General features: G+C 37.7%; 1 protein-coding gene across 1 annotated transcript; it reads right to left on the bottom strand.

The window, feature by feature from the left end:
* On the bottom strand, positions 1–27,680 carry LOC134845851 (sodium/potassium-transporting ATPase subunit alpha-3-like). The gene is made up of 16 exons (XM_063862950.1): positions 27,551–27,680; positions 13,696–13,911; positions 13,085–13,291; positions 12,736–12,849; positions 10,988–11,122; positions 7,750–7,867; positions 7,184–7,452; positions 6,651–6,849; positions 5,412–5,656; positions 4,847–5,081; positions 4,003–4,273; positions 3,573–3,790; positions 2,995–3,375; positions 2,557–2,702; positions 1,411–1,646; positions 1–875 (listed from the first exon to the last, which is right to left on the bottom strand). The coding sequence occupies exons 1-16, from the start codon at positions 27,560–27,562 to the stop codon at positions 755–757; spliced, it is 3,123 nt and encodes a 1,040-aa protein (XP_063719020.1). The 5' UTR covers positions 27,563–27,680; the 3' UTR covers positions 1–754.

Raw genomic sequence — 27,680 nt, 5'->3', positions numbered from 1 at the left:
CAAGAAAAAAGTTTAATTACAAAATTTTTAAAACCAAATTACAGTTACCGAGTTGTTGAAACTGATTGTGAAAGTGACCAAACAGGCACTGAGCCTAGAATGAGGATGAATTGAGTTGCACCCTAACACCATAATGAAAATCTGAACTTTTCCTGCTTGCGCATAGGGGCATCAATTATGAAGTAATATTTAATTAATACAAATAATAAGTGCTATGCAAACAATAGAGGGAGATAGAGATACATACAATACAATCAATTACGTATCTGTTCATTTTATTTGCTGAATTTATTCCATTGAAAGTTTAGTTCTGCTAGAAATACGACAAAAAGTTCTGCTAGTATTAAAATGACGACAGAAGATTGAGGATTTTTCTGCTGTTCTTTCGCTGCTCATTCTTGTTGTGTTGTTTATTTATTGTGTTGGACTAGGTTGTTTAGAGAGGGTAATGTGAAGGTGGGTAAGAGGCTAGGTGGGTTGTTTTGTTTGTTTATGTATACTTGTTTCTTCTTGATAAAAATGTTTATTTTAGTTCGCAACCAGCAGCAGCATCATCATCACTTGTTGTTTCCTGTGTGTCTATCGTGTAAATAGATGTTTGTTGCTTCTTTTCTATTCTTTTTCCGAGTAAGGGTAAAGGTTGAGTGGTTTATTGTGTATCGTGTTTGTAATTCCGTAATTAAACACCATCTGTAATTGTACTGTGGTGTTTGCTGTTTGGTTAGTGACTTCTATTGACAGTGGGTGGTCTAGTCTAATAGTATGTCTCCTTCTCTATCCATCCACCGGGCGACTTTCTCAATAGAAACCTCCTCACTTCGTCGTACACCCAGATCATGATGCTGAATGGGAGCGCAGGCAGCCACCACCAGAAGCTAAACAAACACACACAAACACTTCGCTTGTTGAGAGTCATATTTCACTTATTGAGAACCATAGATTGGTCAACAGTGTAGCTTATTTTCAGAAGAATAACAGAAGTTTCTACCGCTGCCCAATTCCAATCTTACGAGTTTTCAGAGAATTGTTTGAGCCAGGATTTAAAGTGTGACGGATCGGATAAATGATTGAGATCAATTATTCATTAACTAAAGAACAGAGCAGGATAAGAATATGGCGTTGTGGTGCATTGGTAGTGATGTTGCCCAGCAAGCAATTATATAATTGCGGGTTCGATTCGCACGTGCGCTGCTATATACAAGGTGAGCTCTTCTAAGATAGCCATAGCTTAGTTAAACTTAAATAATTAACCTTCGGGTTAGGCCTCTGGCTGGTTAACTAAAATATAAATATAAGAGATGTTCCTCTCTTCACGAACTTGCGCCACGTTCCTGTTTATTACGTATGACCTTTGTATGTCCATACAACGTATGTGTATGGACATATCTGTAGAAGAGTGTTGGTGCTCACTTCATGGGGTACATGCGGAGTCCGTTGTCCAGTCCGGGACAGTAGGATAGGAAGCAGGCCAGACAAGTCTCGAACACCAGACCTCCGCAGAGCACTTTGTTGGACAGCATTCCCTGTGTGAAGAGGGAGTTCCTCCTGGTCTTGCAGATTATCACATCGGCCCACTGCACGACCACAATTGAGGCAAAGAAGGCTGTGTGACACGTGTACTCCAGCACCTTCCTCTGTTCATATGTCTAACACACAAGAAAAAAACAATAAATTCCACCTCATAACCACATCAAAACAAGGTCACCACAATCATAACCGGTACCTGATTCATAACCAATTCCATTTCACAACGCACTGCTGTACATCTATTTACCTAAGGTTACCATGAACTGCTAAAGCAAAACAAGATTCAACAGTTGCTGTGCAAGGACATCGTTTTTTATTTGCCCCCAGCCCTACACTGCAGGGCCTTCCTACGGGATGAGGGTGTCATCCAGTTTTCCCGAGTCCATTACCATCTCGAGTGGGCGGATGACATTGGGAGCCCTCCGACCGGGACCGAAGTAGAATTCAAGCCGATGGCCCTCGAATTAAGAGCCGCGCGCTTACCACTCGCACACGACCGCTCAAAAACGACAATATGTTCCAACTTGAGCGATGATTACAATTTTTTGACAAAATTCTAATTAAAAAAAAATTCTGCAGCACTTTTAATTGGTGAGTTATCATTAAAAAAATTGATCTTGACCATAAAGAAAGTAGCAAAGAAATCATAAAATTTATTTAATTGATTGAATGATGAAATTTTATCTTATAAATTATTATTGATGGCCAAATTAGGATTTGACATTTGGAAGTCTTAATGTCTTCCAACGTTACTTCATTCCAAATTCTAGTATTATGTTGCAGATAATCGTGCGTTAAGATGCAGTACGTAGACAACCGCGCATCCATACTTACCTCAGCAAGTAGACAAATACTATATTAACCAATCATAACCGAGATAACTTAATACTTATTCTTGCACACGTTGGATATTCATATCTCGATTCTGATTGGTCAATATGTAGTTTGTCTACTTACTGACGATTATGAATACCCGTTTGTCTACTTACAGGCCGCACTCCATGGTTGTCACGTGCATTCACTGCCTACCCATTCCTGTCCGTAGGAGTCCTGAAGAGAGTTGTTGTTCTTGTTCTCCCACTCCTCCCTAAGTCCGACCAGATATCCGGGCAGGAACCCATTCTCACCCATGATCACGAAGTAGCAGAAGAAACCAGCAGACGCCTGCATCATTCCTACAAACACAACTCACCCATGTCAAACCTAGAGAAAACGTTTCTTTTTTCGATGCTTATACGAGACATTATTTTTTTGCCAAATGAAAGACGCACCAAAAAAATTATTATTATTAACTATAAACGCTGAAACAAATGGTCTTCATAAGCTTTGTGATGCTTCTGATGATAACAAAGATTGATATTTGTGAGCACATAATTTGTATTTTCCGAAGATACCTGGTAATTATAATGACATCAACGGATGAAGAGTTTTAAGTTTTAAAAATCAAGCATGATGAAAGATTCTAACCTATTTGTCCATATGCCATTGAGATGAGTCTCTGGTTGACCAGTTTGTCTCCCTTCGGATCCCTGGGCATTCTCTTCATGATGTCACTCTCAGCTGGCTCGTAGGCGAGGGAGATGGCAGGCCACAGATCAGTTCCCAGATCGATGCACAGAATAGTCACAGTTCCCAGCGGGAGTGGGATGTTGATGAGGATGAACATGAGGAAGGGTGCGATCTCAGGAATGTTGCTGGTCAGTGTGTAGGCGATGGACTTCTTCAAGTTGTCGAAGATGAGACGACCCTCCTCCACTCCAGTCACGATTGAGGCGAAGTTGTCGTCCAGCAGGATCATGTCAGCTGCCTGTTTGGACACGTCAGAGCCAGAGATACCCATGGCAACACCTGGAATACAATAAATCAGTGAATTTTGAGTCGAAAAAATTGAACTTTTTTTCATTACAGAGCTGAAAATCTGCTGCTTATCATGAGTAAAAAGCTTTACCTTTGAGAGACCTAAGTCACCTCTCTAGTTTTCAAAATACTTTTCCAAATTTAAAGTCACATTCAAACTTTGATTTATATACGAACAAAGGTCTTACCGATGTCGGCCTTTTTGAGAGCAGGTGAGTCGTTGACACCATCGCCAGTGACAGCCACAATGGCGCCTGCCCTTTGACAACCCTCGACGATGATGAGCTTCTGTTGTGGGGATGTCCTGGCGAACACGATCTCGGAGTGGTTAGCCAAAATGTCATCCACTTCATCTTGTTCCATGTGTTTCAAGTCGTTGCCATGCACAACGCATGCTTTCGCATCTCTATAAAACACGGCATTCATAAAAAAAACTGTTTAACTCAACACAAATAAGTACAAACAAACTTAAGCCTTGAATGACAAGGACTTGTAGATTTACCCATTTTCTGTGTTTTAGTCGAAATCGCGAAACTGAACTAGCTATTCGAGAACGCATAATAGATGTTTTGAGAAAAAAGTAACTGTTGCTCTCAAAATCGTTGTTTGTGGACTGACCTCTTGTTGACCTCGCTGACGTCGATGTTGAGTCTCTGTGCGATGTCGTCCACGGTCTCATTGCCCTCCGAGATGATTCCGACACTCTTCGCGATGGCCTTGGCGGTGATGGGGTGGTCGCCTGTCACCATGATGACCTTGATTCCTGCCGATCTGCACTTGGACACGGCATCGGGCACAGCTGCTCTTGGGGGGTCAATCATGGAGATGAGTCCAACAAAGCACAGTCCTTCCAGAGGAAAGTTCGGGTCATCGGCATCGTAGTTGTATCCTAAAAAACCAATACGCGCAATAACGAGCAGAAAACTTTCAGTTTGCAAAATTGCAGGTCCTGTCCAGACTCTTATCCCAAACCTTAGTCGTTCAAAGCATTGATCCTCATTTTGCGCAGAATTAAAAACTTGAATTAATTATAAGTTAAGCTATTAAATGTTTTGTGAGACAAGGAAAAACCCCCTTTCCTCTTTCTATTAGCCGACGGCCCAGCTCCCATCACAAAAACTTGGGTCTTTCTTTTTTTTTCGTGGTGGAGAATGATGTCGTCATCATCAATTTAGCCGCAGCCGGTCCCACCTTGAGGAGGATGACACTGGGACCCCTCCAAACGTGACCGACGCGCGATTCGAACCCACGATAAGGTAAAGGCCGCGCATCTTACCTACTCGGCTACTCATGTTTCCTTTGATAACGCTTGCTGGTCGGAGCGGAATAACTTAGGTTTTGAGTCGTATTGTTTTTCCGATCATTGAAAACATTTTTGTATTTTTTGAGACTGTGGTCGGAACATTCTGTGCAACTTGCACAGTAACCCGCTATCCTTGTTTAATTTTTGGGCAAGCTGTACCTGGTGGGTATTTGTCGGCGTCGAGGTACTTGTGACAGAATCCGAGCACTCGTTCTCCCAGACCACCGAGGGCATCGTATGACCTCTGGAATGCCTCTTTGGTGTTGTCGTCTAGGGGCCTTTCCTTGCCGTGCATCATGATGGTGGAGCATCTATCCAGAATCCTCTCGGGGGCTCCCTTCATCACGAGTAGAGGTCGGTTGTCATTCGGGTCATCAGTCTGGTGCACGGAGACCTACACAAAAACATCACACAGTTTAACATCATTTTAGCCTTTTCAACAAATCAGGTGATTAGTTTCGAGTACAACTGGGGCCAATTTCAAGTTATTTTATTGCGGCTCAAATGTTTCCTCAAACAAAAATTAGCAGTAACACAACTTGATCTGAATGAGTGTTCATGAAAATTCTGTTCACTTTGCGGATTTAAGCTCGCAGATTTAAGCTCGCATATTTATTATCATCATTTTGATTGAAAAGTGAAGCAAAGGGAAAACAACAATTTTGAAATGCTACTAATTGTCGCTTGCGACCAATTGTGGCCTCGTAGTTTGGAATACACTAGCCTGGTACTTGTTGGTTGAGTTGAATGGGATCTCAATCAGTTTGGGGTTCTTCTCCCGCATGCCCATGACATTGCCCACACACAACTCACAGCACTTCAGCAGCGCAGTCTCACTCGCGTCTCCAGTGCACTCCCTCTTTAGCACCGGCACTTCCTCCTGACCACCGTTGAACTCCGCCCTGTTGCAGAGGGCGGCAACGTTGGACAGGTGCGTCCACGTCACTGCCGTCTTGTCGAATCCCTTTCCTACATAAAGATAAACTCATTAACATTTAAAGCACTGCAGATTTTATTCAATGTCGATAACGCCTTTTACACAGAAGCAAAGCTGCATTTGGCAAACACCAGCGAGAAAAGAGCAAAAGTAGCTTAAAAGGCCCAAAAAAGAACAGAAAATGTTAAACGAAAAAAAAAAATCTTCTGCGCCCGAATTGAGCCCCCTACCCAGAGGTCAAGAGTCACACGTCCTAGCATCAGCAAGATGGTCGCTAGACAAAATTCAAGCAGTACCCATGAATAATCCAGATATTAAGATATAATGTAAATGCAGCAAAAGTTAACCAAATATAATGTGATTGCTGCAAAAGTGCCACCAAATGAGCATTTTTATAAGCGAGTTGGAATGAAAACAGCCAACAGACAGTTTCGAAAGAAACTGCAACTTTCGAACTTCAAAACAAACAATATATGGCCTTAAAGCTCTTTGAATCTCAAGAAAATATTGTTATTGACACTGTTTCAATTAAAATAATTCATTTTGAGAAAACTGGATAAATAGATAAAGTTAAAATTATGCCGGAAAAATTTTACAGAGGCGAAGCTTCGCTTCGCAAACTATAGCAAGAACACGAAAAAAAAAGCAGCTCTAGAAAAAATATAAATAAGCCTCGAATTAGCAAAAATTCGGCCAGGTCTAGGATTTGCTCTGCGACCTACTGCTTTCAAGAGATTGAGTCTCGCGCTCTAGCCACCCAAAAATTGCAAATGTTGCTCGATGAAATATTACATAGACTCTCAGGATATTTAAGCAACACCTCTCCCGTTGAAAATTTCAAGGAGTTCTACGGCCATAACTAGCAGGCAAACAGATTTCTACAACAAACAGTTGAAGTTTGCGTATGGCGAAAACTACCGCTCCGTTTCGTGGAGCTGCAAGTTGAGCAAGTTACCATTTTTCCTTACTTAATTGAGTTACATAAAAGCGGCGTTGTGTGTTTTTGTTTATTTGATTGTGACTTACCGCTCTGGTCCTCGGTGGTGTCTGCCTCATGGATCTGGTCGTCGAACCACATGTGGGCCACTGTCATCCTGTTCTGGGTGAGGGTTCCGGTCTTGTCTGAGCAGATGGTGGAGGTACTACCCAGAGTCTCCACTGCCTCCAGATTCTTCACCAGACAATTCTTGCTAGCCATACTCTTCGCAGTCAGTGTCAAACAAACCTGAATATTAAAAAACCATATTTGGCTTCCATGCATTACAAAACATTTTGCAGCGGTCCAGATCATCAGTAATCAGCAAAAATATTAAAATTTTCATGAATATACTTTCGTGAATTATTAAAAACAGGCAAAACTAACTACGATGCATTGCTCAAGGGATCCACCGTTCAAGAAGTAACTTTATTCTATGTGCTGTGAACGTATTCTTTAACTGAAATTTAAGCTTCATATTGGGTTATGAAACCGAACTACAGACATTTTTCGGTCGCTTCATTTTGCTGACATGTAACTACCTTGGGATATAGCAGATTAATAATTAGATGAGCAGACTCACAGTGACGGTGGCGAGGAGTCCCTCGGGTACGTTGGCCACGATGATTCCGATGAGGAACACGACTGCCTGCAGGGGCTTGTAGCCCTGGATGATGGCAAGGATGAGGAAGGACACGCCGAGGAACACGGCCACGCCCGTGATTATGTGGATGAAATGAGCAATCTCCCTCGCGATCGGCGTCTTTCCAATGTCCAAAGTGGAGGCCAGGTTCGCAATCCTACCCATCACGGTGTTGTCTCCAGTTCGGAACACTATCCCACGGCCAGTACCTAAATACAAGAAACTAAATTAAGAAATATTGACGACTGCAAACATGTCATCGAACGCAATTCTTTTCAAGCTAAGCGCTTCGAAGCTGAAAGCTCTTTAAAGCCGACGCAAGGCCCAGAAAAGTTTTTGCATTAAAATTATTGGATAAACTTTACTTATATCAACAATTACAATTATTGAATAGCACTCGTACAGTTGACTCAAGAAATTCGCGCAAAAGCAGTAAAATCGTATCATTTTTATGATGTCAAGTAGTGAACATGGTGTCTGTATGAAGTGAGTCTTGGGTTGTCTACCTTCGACGGCGTTGGTGGAGAAAAAGGCGATGTTTTTGGTCTCCAGTGGGTTCTCGTGGGTGCTCTCAATTCCCCTGCTCTGGGGCTCACTCTCTCCAGTTAGGGATGAGTTGTCCACCTAAACACACAAACAAATACTGTTGTTGTTGTTTGTCGCTGTTACAAACAGGCATGGTTATCAAACTCGTGTTTTTACTTATAACCAAAAGTCCTCATTTGAATATTGCGGAGATTGATTTAAGGTTTCGTCTCGTCGGTCAAGCAGTAACAGTGGCTTCACAAACATGTACTCATTTTCATCACGTTCATTCATGTGACAACAGAAGCAAAAAACCATTGAGAGGCCCTAGGAGCTTTTTTACATAATACCCAAGACAACCTTGACATCTCACTAATCTAATAGCATAGTTGTATTGACAAAAACTTGCCTCGTTCCAGCCCTGATTGTGTCGATAATGCAAAAAAAAACGATAGATTTTTTCATGACAGTTTTTCTTAATTTTCGTAAATTTTTTTTAAAACATGCATCTTCTTTTTGAAATTTTTGACATGCATCTTCTTTTTGAAACGCTGTTCTAATAAAAAGAAAACGACATCCTGATTCATTAAACAGAAGAGTTTGTCTACTTCTTCGTTCACTTTAAATTCATCACTTTAAATTCACATACTAAAGAAAAGACTACTTAATTTCGCCGCCTATTTATCAGCCGTCTTTAAATCCTATCAAGCCACATGCTGTTCTTAAGACTGCCTACTAATAACCATTTCAACTTCCCTCCTAGCTGCAATTATTTGACATTAAAACTGGGTCTCAACTTGTCTAAAATCGAAATACAACAGACAGCCAGATATATCTTGACAACTGGGAGCCAGATAATCCAACTGTCAGTTCAATCGAGCGACCAGTCTGCAATGGGGGAACCCCTCGTTCCATAACGAGCGACTGCCCCAAAACTATTTCAACCAATCAGAATTCAAACATAATCAGCCGGTTTTGAAAATTTGAAATGACGTTGATTGATTTGCAATTTTTGGACATTCGCCTTCCCGGTAATGATAAAAGCCCCGTCTACAAAGACAGTTTGCCATGACAAAGACGATACACAATTCACTTTATTACGGCTGGGCACATAACCTGAATTGCCCTCACTGACAGCTAGGCAGCCCCGAGGGAGCCCAAATTGGTCGGGACAGTTGGGTCGAGGGAAAGAATAGAAACCCTATCTCAAATTGCTTCAGGTACAAATAGCTACTTCGCATGCACAACACAACACAACACAACCCGCGCTTATTTCTCATTCCATCAAATTAGCATTCATATTGGGTATATAGAACTTCGCTTGCCAGAAGGGTCCGGCTCAAAATTCATTAAATTCCAATTCAACAACCAAATGGCAGACAAGAAGACACGTTTGTTGTTGCACTGGACATAAGGGACACATTCCATTCTTGTTATGTAACATTTCAACAGGGGCAAATAAAAACTCAAATAAAACATATGGGGCTACATGTCACCATGGTTAATGGTAGAGCAACATTTCTGCTCAGCTTCAAAGCCTCTCTGCCTTTTCCTTTTCCTTTTCTCACAAACAGTGCCTTACTGCTCTTGTTTATTCCAACGGCACTTCGTGACGTCAGCAAAATGAAAAGGAAACCTCACAAACACAAGTCATAAATACATTATGCGCTCAATTAAGGTAGATTAAAACGAATGATATCTCAAAGAAGAAAAAAAACATTTCGTTTTTAGCTAAAGCAAAAGCTGAGTTTAATCATAGACGACATTTATGACTTCCGAATAGTGTTTCACAAATGCAACAGTAGCTACTGTTAATAAAACAAAATGGTGGAAAAAGAATGAAGACGATAAAGGGCACTAATGGAGAAACAAGGAGTACATATCGATTTTGCGTTTAAAGTTGCATTTCGCTAAAGTTGTAACCGGGGCGCATTTGTTCCCATAAGACGATAGAAGCAACTGCACCAACTGAACTAACTGACCATTTGCGCGTCACTACTTTTATTTTCATTGCAAATAGCAACTGAACCGACTCCCCCGGGGGTTAGCGGGCGAAGGGAAATAAACCAAGGGGCACAGCAGTGGGGCTATCTTTTCCCTCTTTTGGCTATACCCGGCTTCTTTTTCTCCACCGAATATTATGCAATTCTTAATGCTGTTCACAATTCAGCAGACCGGACAAATACTGCACGCGTCACTGCAAACATTTTACCCCTCTAAATTGCTCTTTGGTAGACTTCAAACCGCTAAGCCGCTCAACAAACCTTACAAGTGCTGATTTGAAACCCATTTGGGGTGCTGTTTATATTCAGTATTAACGAATCATCTACATAGCCCAGCCCAACGCACAATTGCAGAGACATTAGTAACAATGCAAAAGGAGTAACTTGGTTAGGAATTAACAATATTGGCAATAAGTTTCCCTTTCTTTTCTCTAGTCTGCGTGTAGCTCTACCTGCTAGAAACAATTAAATTAAACGAAGGGGAGGGTTTGGGGTGGAACAGCATAGCTATGTAATCTGTCTTTCTCTCTCTCTTAATTTAAACTAAGCTACTGCTGGCTAGGTAAAGGCTCCCTTCACTAATCGGGGGCTGGTCCCAAGTGATTAAGTTTATACTAGGCAAATGCAAATTCCATTTCAATTTCATAATTCGATTTCAGACCCATTTCCATTTCAGATATTTTCTGCATCGCCTAAGCTAAGGGCCTTCGTTCAGATATCTGAACGAACTCAAAGAATGTATCAACCGTTTGATGTCAACTAAGCTTTAATCTTTTAAACTGAGAACAAATATTGGAAAACTGACTTCAAGGAACCAAAAATACCAGATGTTCTATTAAAGACCAATGCTTTATGTTGGAGAAAACTTAGGAGTGAATCAAAACAAATTCGAAATGCTAGTAGCATTTGATTTTGGTTGGAAAAACAGACCACAGGCTCAAACAGTTTCCATTTCAGGACTTCCAATTTCTAAATTCTTGACATTAATTCTGGCTTCGTTTAACAACTTTAACCTTTTATTACTTAAGTTTTTAAAGAGAAATGTTTCAATTCTTTCTAGTTACCGAAATGAATGTGAATGACAGTATATCACTCTTAGGGTAAGCGTATTTTTTGAATTTCACCACGGCAGACATCAAAATTGAGCCGGGTTTGCTCTTCAATAACTCTTGAAAGAAAATAATGGACTAACACTGCTACTACTTCTGTAACGTACCTTGAGTCCTCTACACTCGACCATTCGGATGTCGGCGGGGATCCTGTCTCCGAACTGGACCTCCACAAGATCACCCACAACCAGATTCTCCGCCATGATCTCGTACTTCTTCCCGTCTCGAACCACCTTCGCAGTCTACACACACATAAATACATATATGAACAGTATAGATGGCGACTTTCTTCAAGAGTTTCATGGAACAAATTATAACATCTCAACATTATCTTGAAACAGTTTCATCGAACAATATATAGCATCTCAGATTTATCTTCACATCGTTCATTGAAACTTAAAACACACCCAACAGACAATTGGAGAAGTGTCAATGCACTCAAGGAAACCGTAAAAAAATTATTGACTTACTTATTGACTTATCAAACTTATCAAACTTCGACAAAAATGAATCACGTAAAAACTCTCCAATTTTCAAAGTTTTTTTGAGAAAGGTACTGTTTTCATGAAATAAACCCAATTTGAGAACACTGTTTAAATTTGCATTTCTCATTCCGCTGGGGAAACCAGCAAGTAAAGACATTCACATTTGTTTTTCGCATGGTTTCCGCTGTCCTAATTGGAGAGCTCAACTTGTCTTCCTTTTAGCAAATGAATTTAAATTGAACGTAAGAAACCAAAAGTCAAAAGGTAAAAGCTCAAATTTGACGTGGTCAAATTATATTTTAAACTATCCAAAAAAAAAACGGTGAAAATAAAGTTAATATAATTGAAATCTTCAAGATGCGTGGCAGAAACTTCAATCAGATATGCAGATGCTATGAGAACGAAAATTTTGACCTTTTTTTAAGGTCGACCAAATTGATTTTCCGAGCTCTCCTAAAGCAGTAAAAAGACACTGTTTTGGGAAAAATTTCTACGCCGCAAGCAAATTTTTGAAAAAACAGGTCAAAAAAGCCGTTTTCGGGCACTTTTTGGAAAATTTTGACAAAAAAAATCGCGTTTTTTTTTTGGCGCCCCTCCCCCCCCCCCTCAAAATAAGCATATATTGGCCCCTGAAGTAGATATACCCGAAAACCTATTGCGCTACGCATTTGAAATTTTAAGTCTCTTCAAATTATCCTGTAAGACGTATGAGATTTTGACGTCATATTTCCTTCCTGTTCATAAAACTAGGTTTCCGCCTCATTAATTCAGTCTCCGTCTATTGGCGGAAAAAAGTCAACTAACGGATATGAGCAGACGACACGTCTCTAAATTGATACTTTTAAAACCGATTCCAAATCGCATACAACTTCAAATTTTTAATTTACTAAAATGGAAACAAAATCAGATCAAATTCAACTGTCTGTACAGCCAGCTATGACGTCATTTCCAATCACATCGTCATAAACGACATCAGCAGCCAATTAGTTCGTAGTTTTATGTCCCCATTCTTAATCAAATACGCTTATTTTCCCTCACGTTGCTTCCTTGTACTTCCTCCTACCTATCTCCCTTATCCATCATAATCATCTCCATCTAACCTCAATCATTTCCCATCCTAATATCCCCATTAGAAGCAGCCAACAGGAGCATATCCGAAACTTCTCAACTAACAGTACCATAAAATGTGCTGAGCATATCCGAAATTTCTCAATTAACTGTTCAACGTCTTGTCTGTCTATAATTCGAGCACTACAAGTGAGTGTTTACAAGGGATTAAGGGGACAGTACCACAACAAGTCATCTAATTCCCCCTTTGAATTGGTTTCAATGAGAGATTGTTTGCTTGGTCAACTTGTGTTTCTACTTACAGGTGGCACTAGGTTCTTGAATGAGTCCATGATGGCGGAGCTCTTGGCCTCCTGGTAGTAGGCGAAGCAGCCGGTGATGATGACCACACTGGCCAGCACTACTCCCAGCCACAACTAAACCACACAGCAGCACACATATATAACACTCACACGAGATGCTAGTCCATAAATTTCCCAAAACACAAAACAAAACTCGAGTCTTCCGTAGCTCCTCCAAATCTTGCTCTTTTCAAAAATTAGATTAATATGATAACCGAAAAAATTTTGAGTCTAACTTGCGGTCAAAGTTGAGTCTTGAATATGTTTGTCATCATTAGTTCAATTTTCATCTATAATCAGATGTGCTTACGTTGTCCTTGAGTGGTTCGTCTTCACTTGTCACCTTCTCCACCGTGTAGGCTATGAAGCATAGGATGGCTCCAATCCACAACAATGTAGAGAAGCCTCCGAATAGTTGTTTGCAGAACTTGATCCACTCGGGCGTTGTCTTGGGAGGGGAGAGCGCATTGGGTCCATCACGCTCAAGAATCTCCTTTGCCTTGGCCTCCGTCAGACCCTAACAAACCCATTTCACATTCACACTAAAAACGGTTAGGTACACAAGGAGTTACATTTCAGATAGCTTTCGTCCAGAATCTGACTCTAATGTTCCAGTAAATCTACTTGAAAAAATATACAACTGAACTCAGAAGCAACAAAAGACCGCAATGAGTAAGAAGGTTGGCAATAAAGAAAATCGGGTAATGATGGTGCCCGCCAACCATGTGATTTCAGGTTAATCGCACATGTAATTCAGCTTTAAAAAATTCGACTTCCTGGTCAGGCTTCTGGCTGGTTGACTACAAAGTACTGATTTTGAGAAACATCCCATGTACATCGTATATATACAACTGTGAACTTAGTGGTGAAATTAAAAACATCTCTCTTAGTGGAGTAAGACTAAAAGATGGAGGGACTTACTGAGACTCTGTTGGATCCCTCGTGTCTGGTGTGGAACTCCTCCCAGGAGATCTGGTGGTCATCTAGGGTCAACTCCTTCTTCAGGTCATCCATCTTCTCCTTCCCCTTCAGCTTCGGTTGGCCGCCTCCTCCGCCACCTCCTGCATCCGCACTTGCCTCGGCCATCTTCTTAGTGTCTTTCACTGCACCTCGGTAGCTGTCACGCCTTCCCAATTCCTAACAAAACAAAATCAAACATTTATCATTATGCGCTCCAAGTATTTGAAACTGACAAGAAAACGAGGATTCCCAGATATGTTTCTTCTCGTTATTGTAGATCACCTCGGGTAACGGCTTGAAGATTAAGGGATACTCGTTTGTGTGTGGGCCCGTTACAAACCATTAGAAATTTTGTCCAAAAAATGCACTTGGTAACAGGTAAAGTTGGCAGTATCATTTTCTTCATTAAATCATCAGATTAGTAAACCGAAATACGTAAAAATTACATCAACTGCGGAATCGAAATGATTGTTCACAAAAAGTCACTAGCTTTTTTACAAGTTAAAAGTTGCTCGCTTTAATTCTTGCGAGAAAAAGACTGCCAAAACCCGATTTCAGCATAATGTTAGGCAAACTAAGTCTTAGCCTGAAACGCAAAAATTGAAAAAAAATATAAGGTTAAAAACACAGATCACGTTTTTGCCAATGCTTTTAAAAATTACTGTGGTCGGAGCATTCTGTGCTACTTGCATAGCCATTGCTTACTCGTATTTGTCCGACCGCTCAAAAAAGAAGGCAATTATACTCCTTCGTAAGTTTTTTAAATTGCTACATGGGTTAGAAATTAATGATGTTTGCTCATGTAGGGAGTGGAGAGCGAAATAATATTATCGAGTCTTCTCTACTCTTCACTCTACGTCAATGCAGTTTTTATTTATTATAAAACATCAGTCGAGATCAACCTACCATGGGAAAATCTTCAGGGTTATGTCATATAGCATAAAACAGCATTTAAGGACAGCTTAATCACGACTAAAATACCTCCAATACGAAACAAGGATAACCGGTTACTGTGCAAGTAGCCGACCATAGAGGCGTTGGGCGTAGCTACTACAACAATAACAACAACCATAGTCTTAAAAAATACAACAATTTTTTCGATTTGTTGTAATTTTTTTTCGGCGTGGTGCGATAAAAGGGGATAAAAGTCATAGTAAAATAAGCAAATTGAAAAACAATATTCGTAGAAAAATTACAAGAAAAAAAATTTGAAATTTTTTTATAACTTTCAATTTTAAGTTTTTCATTTTAAACTTTTTTGAAAACTTAGACTACAAAAAGGCGCTGAAATTCTCAAAAAAGTTACTCAAGTAAAACTAAGCTCTTAATAAGCTCGAAATAAGACGAAAAATTCCTGTTTTTCTCGACACTGAAAAAAATTCAAAATTTTTCAATGAATTTAAAATGACGACTGTAAGTGCTTTATTATGATATTTCACTCAGCACAGTCCGATGATTATTTGTAGTACCTGATTTTGCGAGGAAAACAAAAAGAAAAAAACTAACCGTGCATGTTTACAATAGCTTATTTAAGCTGAATTTAAGCCGTGACAACTTAGTTTTACTCATGTAAAGGTAGTTTTTTAGCGCAATTTCGCAATTTTGGGAATCAAAAACTTAGAAATTCGAAAGCTTTTGAAAAAATGAAATTTTTTCAATACTTTTCAATTTTTTTTTCGTTTTTCTTGTCATTTTTTTCAAAACAATTTTTTTGACTCTCAATTATGCCTAAGTTCTTTTTTTTGTTCAGACCTTTTTATCACAACATGCAGTAAAAAAACGACACCAATTTGAAAAGAAAATTTTTTTTGTATTTTTTAAGACTGTTCGAAACATTCTGTGCTACTTGCACAGTAACCGGCTATCCTTTTTTTATGCTAGTCTGGCTCAAATCTCAAACCAAGGTTGTAAGATTAAATCTGTTTTAAGTTTAAAGAAATACATAATTTGTACGCTTTATAAGAGTTATTTTTTTTTTCGATATCACACAAACATACTATAGAAACTAGCGGACAGGAAATAAAATGGAAGTAATAAATTTGATCAAAAATGTACAACTGCAAAAAATGTCATACCTTCGTCTCAAATTAGGTAAATTTAAGGGTAGACTGTCAAGAAACACGATTGCAACCATTAAATAAGCACTCAGAAAAGATTATCGCGCTTCAGCAAGGAAATACTTCTAGAAAAGACTCAACCTTTGATATTCAAAAAAAAACAAGATGGCCTTAGAACTCTTTATTTACAAAAACAAGACCTGTATAACTTCCTTCAAGTTTCTTACAAGGTATTCTTACAAAAGTATTATGTTTTCAAAAAACGAATTATTAAGTGAATACGCCGAAATAAAAAATTATACAAAATCAGGGTTGGTAAGTTTTCAACTTACTTGAAAAAAACCAAGACCAGACTGCTCGTATCAGGTCAAAGCCCTGCATGTTCCGACTGCTTTTAAAGGTCTATAGAGCAGAAAAAAATGACAAAATTAAAGGTAATAAAAATGAACATTCTTTTTTAAATTTTAGGTTTTTTTCTGAAAATCATCCTCCCACATGCCATTCAAAGTACAAAGTGATAGATTTCGCTCTTAGTAACAAGTCATTTATGGCAAATAAGCTTCCTTCAACTTAATTGGAATGATTTCTCGGATGAATTAAATCTCCGCTTACGCGTTCACAGCGCGAAATATATCGCGCGTTAATTGTTCCAAACTGACCAAAAGGGCTATCTTTAAACCCCCATAACTTTAACAAAAATGATCACAGGTAAAATATATTTTCAAATTTAATCTCTGGACAACCTTACTATTTGAATGATAAAAAAAAAATCCGTCAAAAATGGTTAGTTAAAAAGTCTGAAGAAAAAACGACCCCGAGCACAGGTAAAATTACTTCAATTGCAATAAATTCTGTACTAAGGCAACTAAGCCGACAAAAATTAACAAACAAACAATAGACCTACAATTTTAAAGAATTTTTTTAAATTTTGCAACAAGGAACAGGTCCTGCCCGGTTACGGGCTTAGGAACTTTGTCCTCCTAGGCAAAGACGCTACAGCAAAGCCAAGTGTACCGACGAAGACGGAAGTTGAAGTAGAAAAAAAAACATTCGAAAGAACGCTTGTTGAACGCAAGCGTAATGAGTGTATCAGATCATATACTCTTAGCAGGGAACTTAGTTACTTGCTTATATTTAATCAAACTATGTGAGCAAGGCTGAACTAGTTAATTATGAGCATGCATAGCATAGATATTATCCCTCGGAACAGTCAAGATCTTTTACTCTGCCAAGGTTCCTTGAAAGGCTTGCTTGATTCGTTCAGTTTTAAGCAATTTAAACAAACCATATGGTATGCTGTTGAAAATGAAAAACTCAAGAGCATTGAAAAAGTTGAAGATGGCTTTTAAGTTTCATTTTTGTGGCACGGACGAAATAATTGAGACTGGTCACATGATAATCTATTTGGCATTTCTTGTTCCAATTGTTTCAGAATGTAACAATGTGCGGTTTACTTTTATTTGGTAGCATCATATTTTTGCAAAACGCTTTTCATCTGAAATCGGGTTATATAAGTTCAAACAATAGACATTCAAATGACCATCCCCAAGCAGTGGCAATTTAGATTTTGCAAGCGATTGATGTTAAAGAAGTATTTAACTTTTTTTATATAAAAAAAAGAATAAAAATCAATCCAATCATTACAAGCATCAATTAGAGTGTTTTATTCACGAAGTTCATTTTCTCCATCTATTCTAAAGAAATCACCACAAATTCTGGTGTGACTCACGTAACTATTTCTGTCAAAAGGGATTTTCCTTTTTTCAATTACAAAAAGAAGAACAATAACGTTTCCGTTTCTTTTAAAAACAGCATGCTTTTTTAAAAGCTCTGATCAAGCGCTGTATGGCATTAGAAAAGGCTTAAAATCTATATACGCAGCATACATGAAATTTTTTGAGCGTAAGAAGCATGCATTCATCATTTATTAATTTTATGATTATCGAGCCAAGCAAATAAACACATCGGATTGTTCAGATGTTTCACGTTCGTTCACGCCACAAATTGTTCAACGCTTTGACTAATTTCAACTTTGCACTACGCCTCAATTTTTTCGCACCACTTCACATTTACCATCGATCGATTTGCATTATAAACAATAAACGCAATTCAAGCTTCGCAAAAAACATAAAACGTGTAGAGCGAAGCGCACTTTATTCAATTTTTGTAAAAGCAAAAAATTAGTACTGAGCTCGCATTAGGCGTGTGCCATGGTATACTTTTCAATTGAAGAAATAAATTAAGAGTTCGAATAGTTTCACGTTTATTTTGCATCTGGTAATGCAGACCTTGCAGCTAACTTTATTTAAATTAGGAGATAGTGCTATGTGGTTTGAGTTTGATTAACTTACAAACAAACCTCGGCATAATAAAACAAATCTCGACTGTGAAGATAAGAGAGAAAGTAGCTTTGCCTCAATCTGTTCCATGAGTTAACTCAATAATTCCCTCAGCCAATCTAGTAAATGCAGACAGATCTCTTCAACTATTTCGCCCCTCCCCCTGCTGCTTAACTATTGATTTAACTCTTCATAGGGGTGGTTATTCTTTACTACGTACCAATGGGGGGAAATAATACAAGACTCTTTCATTCGCAAGTGTAAAAAGAGATCCATGAAAACTCCACTGTAGAAAAGATGACCAATTCCGAAACGAACTCAAATACAAATAAAAGCGTATCTAATTCTTGCCTCATTTATGACGACGCTGCGCCTGTTTTGGTTCAGATTGAGATTAGGTCAAGCCCAATAGCTCCACAAAGTCGAAATTCCGTTCTAGCAAATTCAATTGAGACCGCTTTTACGACTGAAGTCAACCGATTTCAACGAGACAAAACAAATATCTACTTATGATGTGATGTGAGAGTTAAATACTATGTGCCCTTTTCCAAGTGCGTTTAACCAAAAACCTTAAGAGAACTCGAAAATTGCAAAAAAGACAACTCGCAACAAGAGACAGCTTAAATCACAGAGGCGAAGTGGAGCAACACAAACATTAGAAAACATGAGTCGAAAAAAATGAAAAATGTTGAAAAAAAAAATAGGCCTACCAAAATTTTCGTGTCCAGATAAAAATTCATTCTAGGCAAACATGCGAAGCAAAAATTCGATTATTAATATTGCTACGGAACAAAACTTACGACGCGGAAACAAAGCCGACAAATTTTAAGCGGACACCGTGTGACCCGAAAAAAGTGATTTTGTACAAAAAATTTCAAGTCCTGAAACTACAACATTTGAAAATTGCTTCCAACGCAAGAAAATTCCGTGATGTAGCAACTATTTTGACAGAAAAATTAGCAACTAAATGACAGAAAAGGCAAACGAACTTCCAACAATTTTCAATAACAACAAGGATAGCCAGTAACTTTGCAAGTAGCACAGAGTGTTCCAAGCATAGTCTTTAAAAAAACTAAACGAAAACGTTTTCTTTTTCCAAGTGAGTTTTTTTGCGTGGTGTGACAAAAGAATCTCACACAAAACTATGATTTAGGCATATTCGACTGTCATAGTAATATAGGCAAACATATTTTAAAGAAAAATGATTCGAAAAACAAAGAAAAAACATAAAACTATTTTAATAAAATTATATTTGCAAAATTTGTTTAGCAGCAATTTGTTGAAGTTTTGAAGTTTTTAATTCCCAAAATGGCAAAAAAAATCAGCAAAATTATTTTACTCAATTAATTAAAATTCAGCATAAATAAGCTATTGTAAACGGCCTATATTAAGCATAAATAAGCGTACTCGCTCGAATTTAGACGAAAACTTCAAACCGTTTTTGTCGACAACGTGAAAATTTTTTAAATGACGTTCAAATTACGACTAAAAGAACTATAATATGATATTGCACTCAACTCTCTCTGATAAATATTTGCGATAACTAATTTTGCCTGGGAAACAAAAAAAAAAAGAAAAATTTAAAACATACCCGAATACAAAGTTCCTCCCAGTTTTTCAAATGGTCGGAACAACAATTTCATACATACCGAAAAAACAAGGTCTGGCCGGGACTCGAACTCTAGACCCTAGACGTTACCTCTACGCCAAGTCGGAATGAATCTGGAAGTTGACAAGGATCGATAATAAAGCAAGTAAGATTTGTAAGAAAAGTTGTTTAAGGGAAAAAGAGTCTAGTTCCGATTACTTATCCGAATGCACATAAGTCTCAAATTAGCTTCCAAATAGCTTACTGAGAGAAGTTTAGGAGCAGACGACGAGCGTAAAATCATCGGCCAATTTCAGACGAAATATAATAACTAATAATTTCCAAACTCGGTGGTTATGCATACAATTGTCAACCGATTATATTAATATTTCAAGCCGCGTCAAACTGAGCACTTGAAGATAAGAACATTTGCAATCTGATACCTTACCTCTACGCCTTCCTTGTATTGTACAAATCTATGATAGAAAGAAAATAATTCAAAAAAAAATGGTCAAAAACCTATACAATTACGAGTGTTAGAAATAGCAAGCTAGAAGGGTATCAAAACCTCAACTTTCGAGAAAAGTCCGGGCTGCGGAACCTAAGCCAACAAAAATAAGCAGATTATCGATAGTCAGAAATATGGAATTTTATAAAGCACATACAAATAAAGCACATACAAAATTTCATGAAAACGCGTTTCAAAAACAACAATCCATAGCATCATTCATTATACTAAAAAAATTAAACCTCTGACGAGTTCATCCAAGCTAAAAGAAGAGTTAGTAGAAAATCAAACAAAATTTGTTTTTGAAGATCCCATTATCACTTTTTGTGTTTGAATTTATGGTAACTAATAGAATCTGTCATTGAATTTAATGTGACTCAAGCATTAATTCCAAAAATTCGATAAGTTTCTTCAAAATTTGCATTTATTTATAAAGGTTTTAGCGTGTACATGAGAGTAAGCAATACAAACAGGGCATTAAGACAATCAAATATTTCCAAAAGAAACTAACCAGAAACCAAGTCGAAAAACTTCAATGACGGACATGTTTTTCATAGAACTAGCCTTACCTTGAACTATGAAAGGCTAGTTGAAAAAATGAGGCGAAGAGAGAAAAAACTTTAGAGACACAGAGAAGAAGCGGAGCTTTGCATCTATTTACAAAAATGAATGACTATGATCACCAGCAAATGAAAAGAAACTGAAAAAAAAACACTTCCAATACAAAATTAGAAAGTAACAAAATTTGTCAAAAAAAGTTACAATTGCAAAAAAGGAAAAAAAATCCTGTAAAAAAATTACCGGCATCATTACAATCTTTGAAAATGCAGAAAAGAAACCGAACCTTTGTGGAACCTCAGCCTACAAAAATTAGCAGACAAGAAAAACTAAAATTATCTAATATTTTCAGCTTCAACAAAAAATATAGGTCCTGACTGGAATCGAACTTTTAGAACATGTCGTCTCAAGCATGATTGTTACCACTGCACCAAATACAGAGAAAACTCCTTGAATTTACAAAGAAATTAATTCAAAAAACTTATAATCAACGGCATGAAAAAAAAATCAAAAATAGGCAAAACTTCTGGGAACTCAATTAGTTGTCCAAAACCGGAATACACTGAAAAACTTTTTAGTTCGAAGAAGAAAATATCCAAATTTTTGGCAAACTTCGTGCTGTGGCAACTAAGCCGACAAAAAAACCAGACAAACAGAAGTCCGATAAAGATTTTTTGACGCGCGGACAATTTTGCGCATAAAAAAAACAGGTTCTGGCCGGATTTTAATAATTGACCTTTGCCCTTATGGGCAAGTGCGTTAACTCTGTGCCACAAACGCGAATTAACGTCTGACGTTCGATTCAATATGAACCAAAAGTAAAATGATTCAAGTGATTCTTTTATAAACTAGTTGCTAACCCGAAAAAATCTATATTACGGTTTTATAACGCTTGCTAATCGCAAGCGTAAATACTTAATCAACTATCGTTTTTTAATTTCGCCTAGAAATTTTGAAACTTCAGTCCACTCACGTAACTAAAAGTAATTCTTTTTCGCGCGACTTCTACTTTCGTTATCCTAGAGCGTAGTTTGGCTTATGTTTCAGATTGGGCTTCGAAAGATGAAAAAAAGATCAGAAACCTAACCGACTAACGAAACCAGTCAGACGAATAGAATCGATAAAAAAACCAAATTCAACCGGCCGTTACAATTACGAAGGTCATATAGTATAAACAACTTTCAAGCCGAATTCAATTCAGCACTTAAAACATCTCAAAATCCAAGCCTTTAAGAACTTAAGCAGAAAAATGAGCTAATAAAAATCCAACCATTTAAAAGCAAAAATTGTGAAACAGTATCTCCCAGAATAAAGTCGAGTGCCTCGTGATCGCAAAATCTTTGAACTTACAGAAATCTTGAACTTCTAGCTTTTGATAAAAACGCATAAAATCGTATAACTTGAAATCAAATCGACCCCCTTTCCAACCAAAGGGTCCCTTTTTGGTATTATTTTTATATCATCCATTTTCGGCCGACCAACCCCTAATTTTTCTGAGCGCGCGCGTCAAAAAACGCAATTTATAGGTCATTAGTGTTTTGGGAGCGCTCGAAAATTCAATTTGATCGACCTAAAAAAATGTTTGATAAATCCCCCCTCGAGAAAATTCTAGATCCGCCCCTGATCCTAACAAAATAACAGCAAGTCTCCGATGATTTTAAGATTGTTTTGCTACTCGCTTATTTTTTCGCCACACAAATTCTGGTTGCACTCAGAAAAACACAGCTAGACTTGAATCGCCGCAAATATCAACAATCAATTCTGCAGTAATCATTTGAACACCATAGTCTTGCAAAAAGTAACTTCCAATTATCAGCTTCGTAAAATCGAGGAAAGTAGCGTGTCTCGAAAATCGTAATAACTTTTTTTCGCATATTTGTCGTACATCGTTAAATTTCTCACAAAAACTGCTGAAATCTTAGTTTCTTATGCACAACGAGTGAAGTGATGAGCCTGGCTCAAAAACCATCAAAAATTAAATTGAGTGCAAATCATAATCATTGATAACAAAAACTAATAGCCCGCTTATAATCTTGAATGGGATATCGAAAAAAAATACAACCTCATGTGCTCCCATAAAAAAAAATTTTTTTAAGGAAATTTATAAGCTGGATAACTCACCAATCCAAAACTAAGGACGCTAGGGTACTATATAACGCGATCTAAACCTTTTTGCACAGGATAAAAGCAGCCTCGTGTATTTGAAGTTAATCACTGACAAAATGGATGAGATCGGGTATTTTTGAGTCAGTCCACCACACTAATTCGATGGAGCTGAGCTGATGCGCAACGTAATTAGTCAGTTAGCTTTGAAGCCAGCTGATTTGGCGATAGCACAAGCAATAAATGATGATTAGAACAAGCACTCTTGGCACAAACGACCGACCAATCGAGCCCCGAAATGGATGCTAGTTTAAGTTGACCTGAGATAAGCAGAACAACTTCGAATTGATAATGAAACTGTTCACAATTCTATTCGGAATATGATACGCGAGATTATTTGTAACCTGATTCTCGAATCAAATCAGCCGCTCAATTTGTAATTTGTACCTATACTTTAGCAAACATCTCAATACGTAGTAGTTTTTTCAACCAATTGTTTGCTTTGGAAAAATGGCTACGGGGATATTTAATCCGATGTTTGCTGCGGTTGTTTTTATACACGGAACAAAACAACAAATATTTGACTGTTTTCGGAAACTACAAACAGATTACAGAGGATAAAGTAAGAAAAAAAGGTTTAAAATTTAAAATAATGAATGAGAAAAGCGGCGGCGGCTATGGCGGCGGAGACGCGGCGAGCGAGAAGAGAAGCGACGGTACAGTATGGCGTATGGCGTGGAGATTGTATGGTTGAGTTGAAGAGGCCCACAGATTTAGATTTAGATTCAGTAGCTCTCACTGCAAGCACAGGGAAGGAAGCTAAGAGTGCGATTGGAGGGGACGATTTGAAGGCAACAAAATGGCAGTAGCACTGAACAACACAGGGGAAAAGAGAGAGAGAGAGAGAGAGAGAGAGAGAGAAAAGGGGAATAGAATAATGGACGGAATACTGGAGGCAGGATAGATTGAACAGCGGCGAGTAGAGGTTTGGTTTAGCGACCTACTACAACAGTAGCAGTGGTACTAGCATTCCGCTCTAGTTCTGAGCAACTACTGCTACCTTCTGTCCCTTGCCAAGATACTATCGCGTGTAATAAGCTACGCAAATACGGCAGCAAAATATCTACACAAGAAAAAAATACCACACAGCAGAACGGGTAGAGGTATAATGTGGCGAGTAGAGCTTTACCATTCTAGTAACTGTTACGCAAAATCACTGAGTGGCGTTGAGAATAAAGACAAATGGTATCGGTATTGAGCAGAATGAATCAAAATTGCGTTGAAATGGGAAAGAAAGGTAGTCTTAGTAGTCTTCCAGGACATGGCTTGAACAGACAGGCTACCATTCAAATTCTTTTCGGTTGAGCAAAGCAAATTGGGAATTCAAGTGGCGATGGTATTAGCGAACACAAACACCACTTGCTTCAATCTCACTCTATAAACTGAATTCTACGCGGATATTAAGCAGCACAGCCTACCAGCATTAGGATATTTAAGCTAAGCTCAGAACCTTCCAACTAGATAGTTATACACATAACACCACAAAACGCACTGAAAGAGTGAAAACGAAGCTAGATGACCAATTATGTGGAGTTCCAATGATTGTTACTAATCTACAGAGCGAACATTCCTTTAATCTGAATAACTGCTTTATTGATCTGTACACATTTTGAAGACTTCACTTGCAAGTCAAGACATTTAGAAATTGGAAACAAATTATCCTCAATTTTTAAAATATCATCTGAAATTACCAATATGATAAAGAAACTGCCACTAAACCTCAGTCTACAAAAGCATATTTGCTAACAGGCTCCGCCTGGAATAAAAGAAACGCTATTCTTTGTTTCAAATCTAGTTAAATTCAATATGACCGTAATTCAATGAATATTCAATGACCGTAAAATTTGACGCGACAATCAAGATTAGAAATAGGCAAGGCGTTAGGATCGGAAACGGGCTTACCAAATGAGATCCAATATTGAATTTGCATTTTCATTTAAAACTGTTCGAAAACCAACTAAATACATTTTACTTGTTTGGGCTCAATGGCCTTCCCCTGTAAAAAAAATCATCAAACTCAATTTTATTTCGACAATTACACAACATTGGTAAACCAGTTAACTTCTTACAATTCCATGCCCAAAACAGATCATCTGGTTCAAATACTATAAGTAATAATAACGAACCAAGCGATGAATCATTCGCAAAAAAAACGGGATTTTTTTTCCCAAATTTTTGCGATGTAATCAATCAGAAACAGAATCGAGCTTAGCATCACTTGCCATACAACGCAAGCTTCGCATTGCAAGCTAGCAAAATGCATAAAGACAGAAACAGTTAGAAAAATATTTGAAATGAAAACAAAACGGGAAAAATCGGACTCAACTTAGGAAAATAGTTGAGAAACACAGCCATCAGCAATAAATAAGCTTTTAGTTTTTAGCGTGCGCTCATTCAGCCAACAATACGCAGCTAGACTCCCATGAAGCCACAACAACTAAGGCCATATGTTATTATCTTTTCTTTTAATTAACAAAGGCTATTTATTTTAATTTTTAGAGGCTCCTATCTTTTATTTAACCAAGAACTGAAAAACCACAAAACTTCCATCAATTGCGCTGAAATGTTGCATAAAAAGTATATTTTTTCATTTCTGCAAATTTTCTTGGACTAGCCAGAGCATAACCAAACCTAACCTTAAGCTTAACTTTGATTGTTTCCACGTTAAACTGACCTAATCTTTCCTGTATTTCACATTGAATTGTATTAAATAAGACAGCGTTTTCCAATATGTTTTTGTATGTCGTTCCATAGTGGAATAGCTGTCATAAACAAGATTTCTGTAAAAAGATAATTCAAAATGAGAATGCAAAAGGTACCAGCTAAAAGGAGAATGAATTGAATCGCATATAAAAAAATTTCTTGGACCATTACATACCTGGAAATTTGTTTAAGCCATAAGCTAAGACCATGCTGTGGCATCTAAGCCAAAAATTATTTGCAATTTGGCAAATCGAAATTGACACGGAAATAACAAAATCGAAAAAATAACAATTGACGCATAAATAACAAAATCAAAAAATTATTTTTCTTTGGGAAGAAAAACAAAAAACATAGCCAAGTGATAGTTGAAAAAAAAAGCAATGAATGCAAAGAAACAAAAATGACTTTTTTTTTGCAAAAAGGTCAGCCTTCGATTTTCGAAGAAAAAGATGGCCTTAAACCTCTTGGAGTTTCTAGAACAATTGATAATTGACAATTTTTTCAAAAAATTAACCGAAATTGGTCAAAACGTAAAGATTTTGTTTCGCCGGAAAATCTGATAATTGAATAGCACTTTCATAACTATTAATCGATCACAATTTTCGTGACTTTTACACTTTTGCTGTTCGATAGTGAAGTTTGCTTTTCTTTTAACAATGGAAAGGCACTGAATTTAAGAAGAAATCATAAGTCAAACCGCAAAAAATCAAAACTAAGCGTCAGCAGATTTTAGGACTTTTTCCTGAAAAAAAGGAAAAAAACACCAAGACCTATAAAAGAGTCTTGACTACGTTCAATACTCTTAATAAATTCAGAAAAAAAACAATCAAGAAACACAAGTTGCAGAAAAATAGCTTTTTGGTTTTTAGCGAGCAGCCACGAAGCCGACAAACGTGGGAAACAAAAAAAATGCCATAAAACAATACAAGGCCAAACTGCGCAATCGATAGGCGCATAATCTTGTGTCTATATGTTGTTTCTGGATTCCAGAGACATATCTTTAAACAAATTCTACTTAGTAAACATTCGTGAATTCCGCGTACAAATACCTTTAACGTAAATTTTGAAGGCACATTTGTTTTGGTGCGGACTCCTCGACAAGTAAATTAAGTTAGTTGTCTGGACTCTACAAAATGTAAGTGGTCATAAAATTGTTGTCATAAAAAATTTGGTCAATTATGTTTTAAACTTCTGCAACACAGACTACTGAATTGTTAAAAATTAAGGTAATCATTTTTGCCTTGCAGCGACTCATTACAATAACACTTTGAACGAATTCTTTCGGAACGAACAGACTACAACGAACTTATCTCCAGTACTTGGATAAATTGAACAGCAACTTTCATCTCGTTTAGGGGAGTAATCCCGGGCCCACAATGCATACAACTACGCCTATAAAACATAAGCCGAAACCATTCAGGCCGAAAAAAGCTTTTAAGCGAAAAAAAAACTAAGAAAAAGTAGTAGGAGTAAACTCAAAAACACTTGCATCTACGAAATTTGCTGACAGCACGACAATAATCCGCAATGTGGCAAGTAAGCCGACAAAAGATAACCAGACAAACAAAAGCATTTAATTTTTCCCACAAATTTTTTTTTCAATTACATACATGCTGAAAAAAACAAGGTCCGACCGCGACCCATACCCCGACCATAGGGTCCAAGCAACCGCGTTTCCTTTAGGCCAAGTAAGAAGTAGTCTCAAAGTTGCTAAGGTTCACTTATAAAGTAACTAAGCTTTATTACAGATTTACGTGAAAAAAAGCATAGTTCCCGATTACAAGAAACTTGCTCTGTCAACTAATTTGAAATATGATCTCAAAGAAATAGTGAAGTAATTTGAAATAGTGAAAGACCGTGTGGATAAAAACAAAGACAAAATAAATAAATGACAACTCACCTCTCCGCTCATTTTTGCTGGAGTCAATAGGAATTCGTCTAAATTGGACAAACAAATCTGAAAAAATTAAACCCTGAAGAATAACTAGGTCCTTTAAGAACAAGATATCCTGACTTAGTGGATTTTTAAT

Source organism: Symsagittifera roscoffensis, chromosome 5, assembly GCF_963678635.1.
Source record: "Symsagittifera roscoffensis chromosome 5, txSymRosc1.1, whole genome shotgun sequence".
Classification (NCBI taxonomy): domain Eukaryota; kingdom Metazoa; phylum Xenacoelomorpha; order Acoela; family Convolutidae; genus Symsagittifera; species Symsagittifera roscoffensis.
This window is presented reverse-complemented; position numbering and strand designations above follow the sequence as displayed.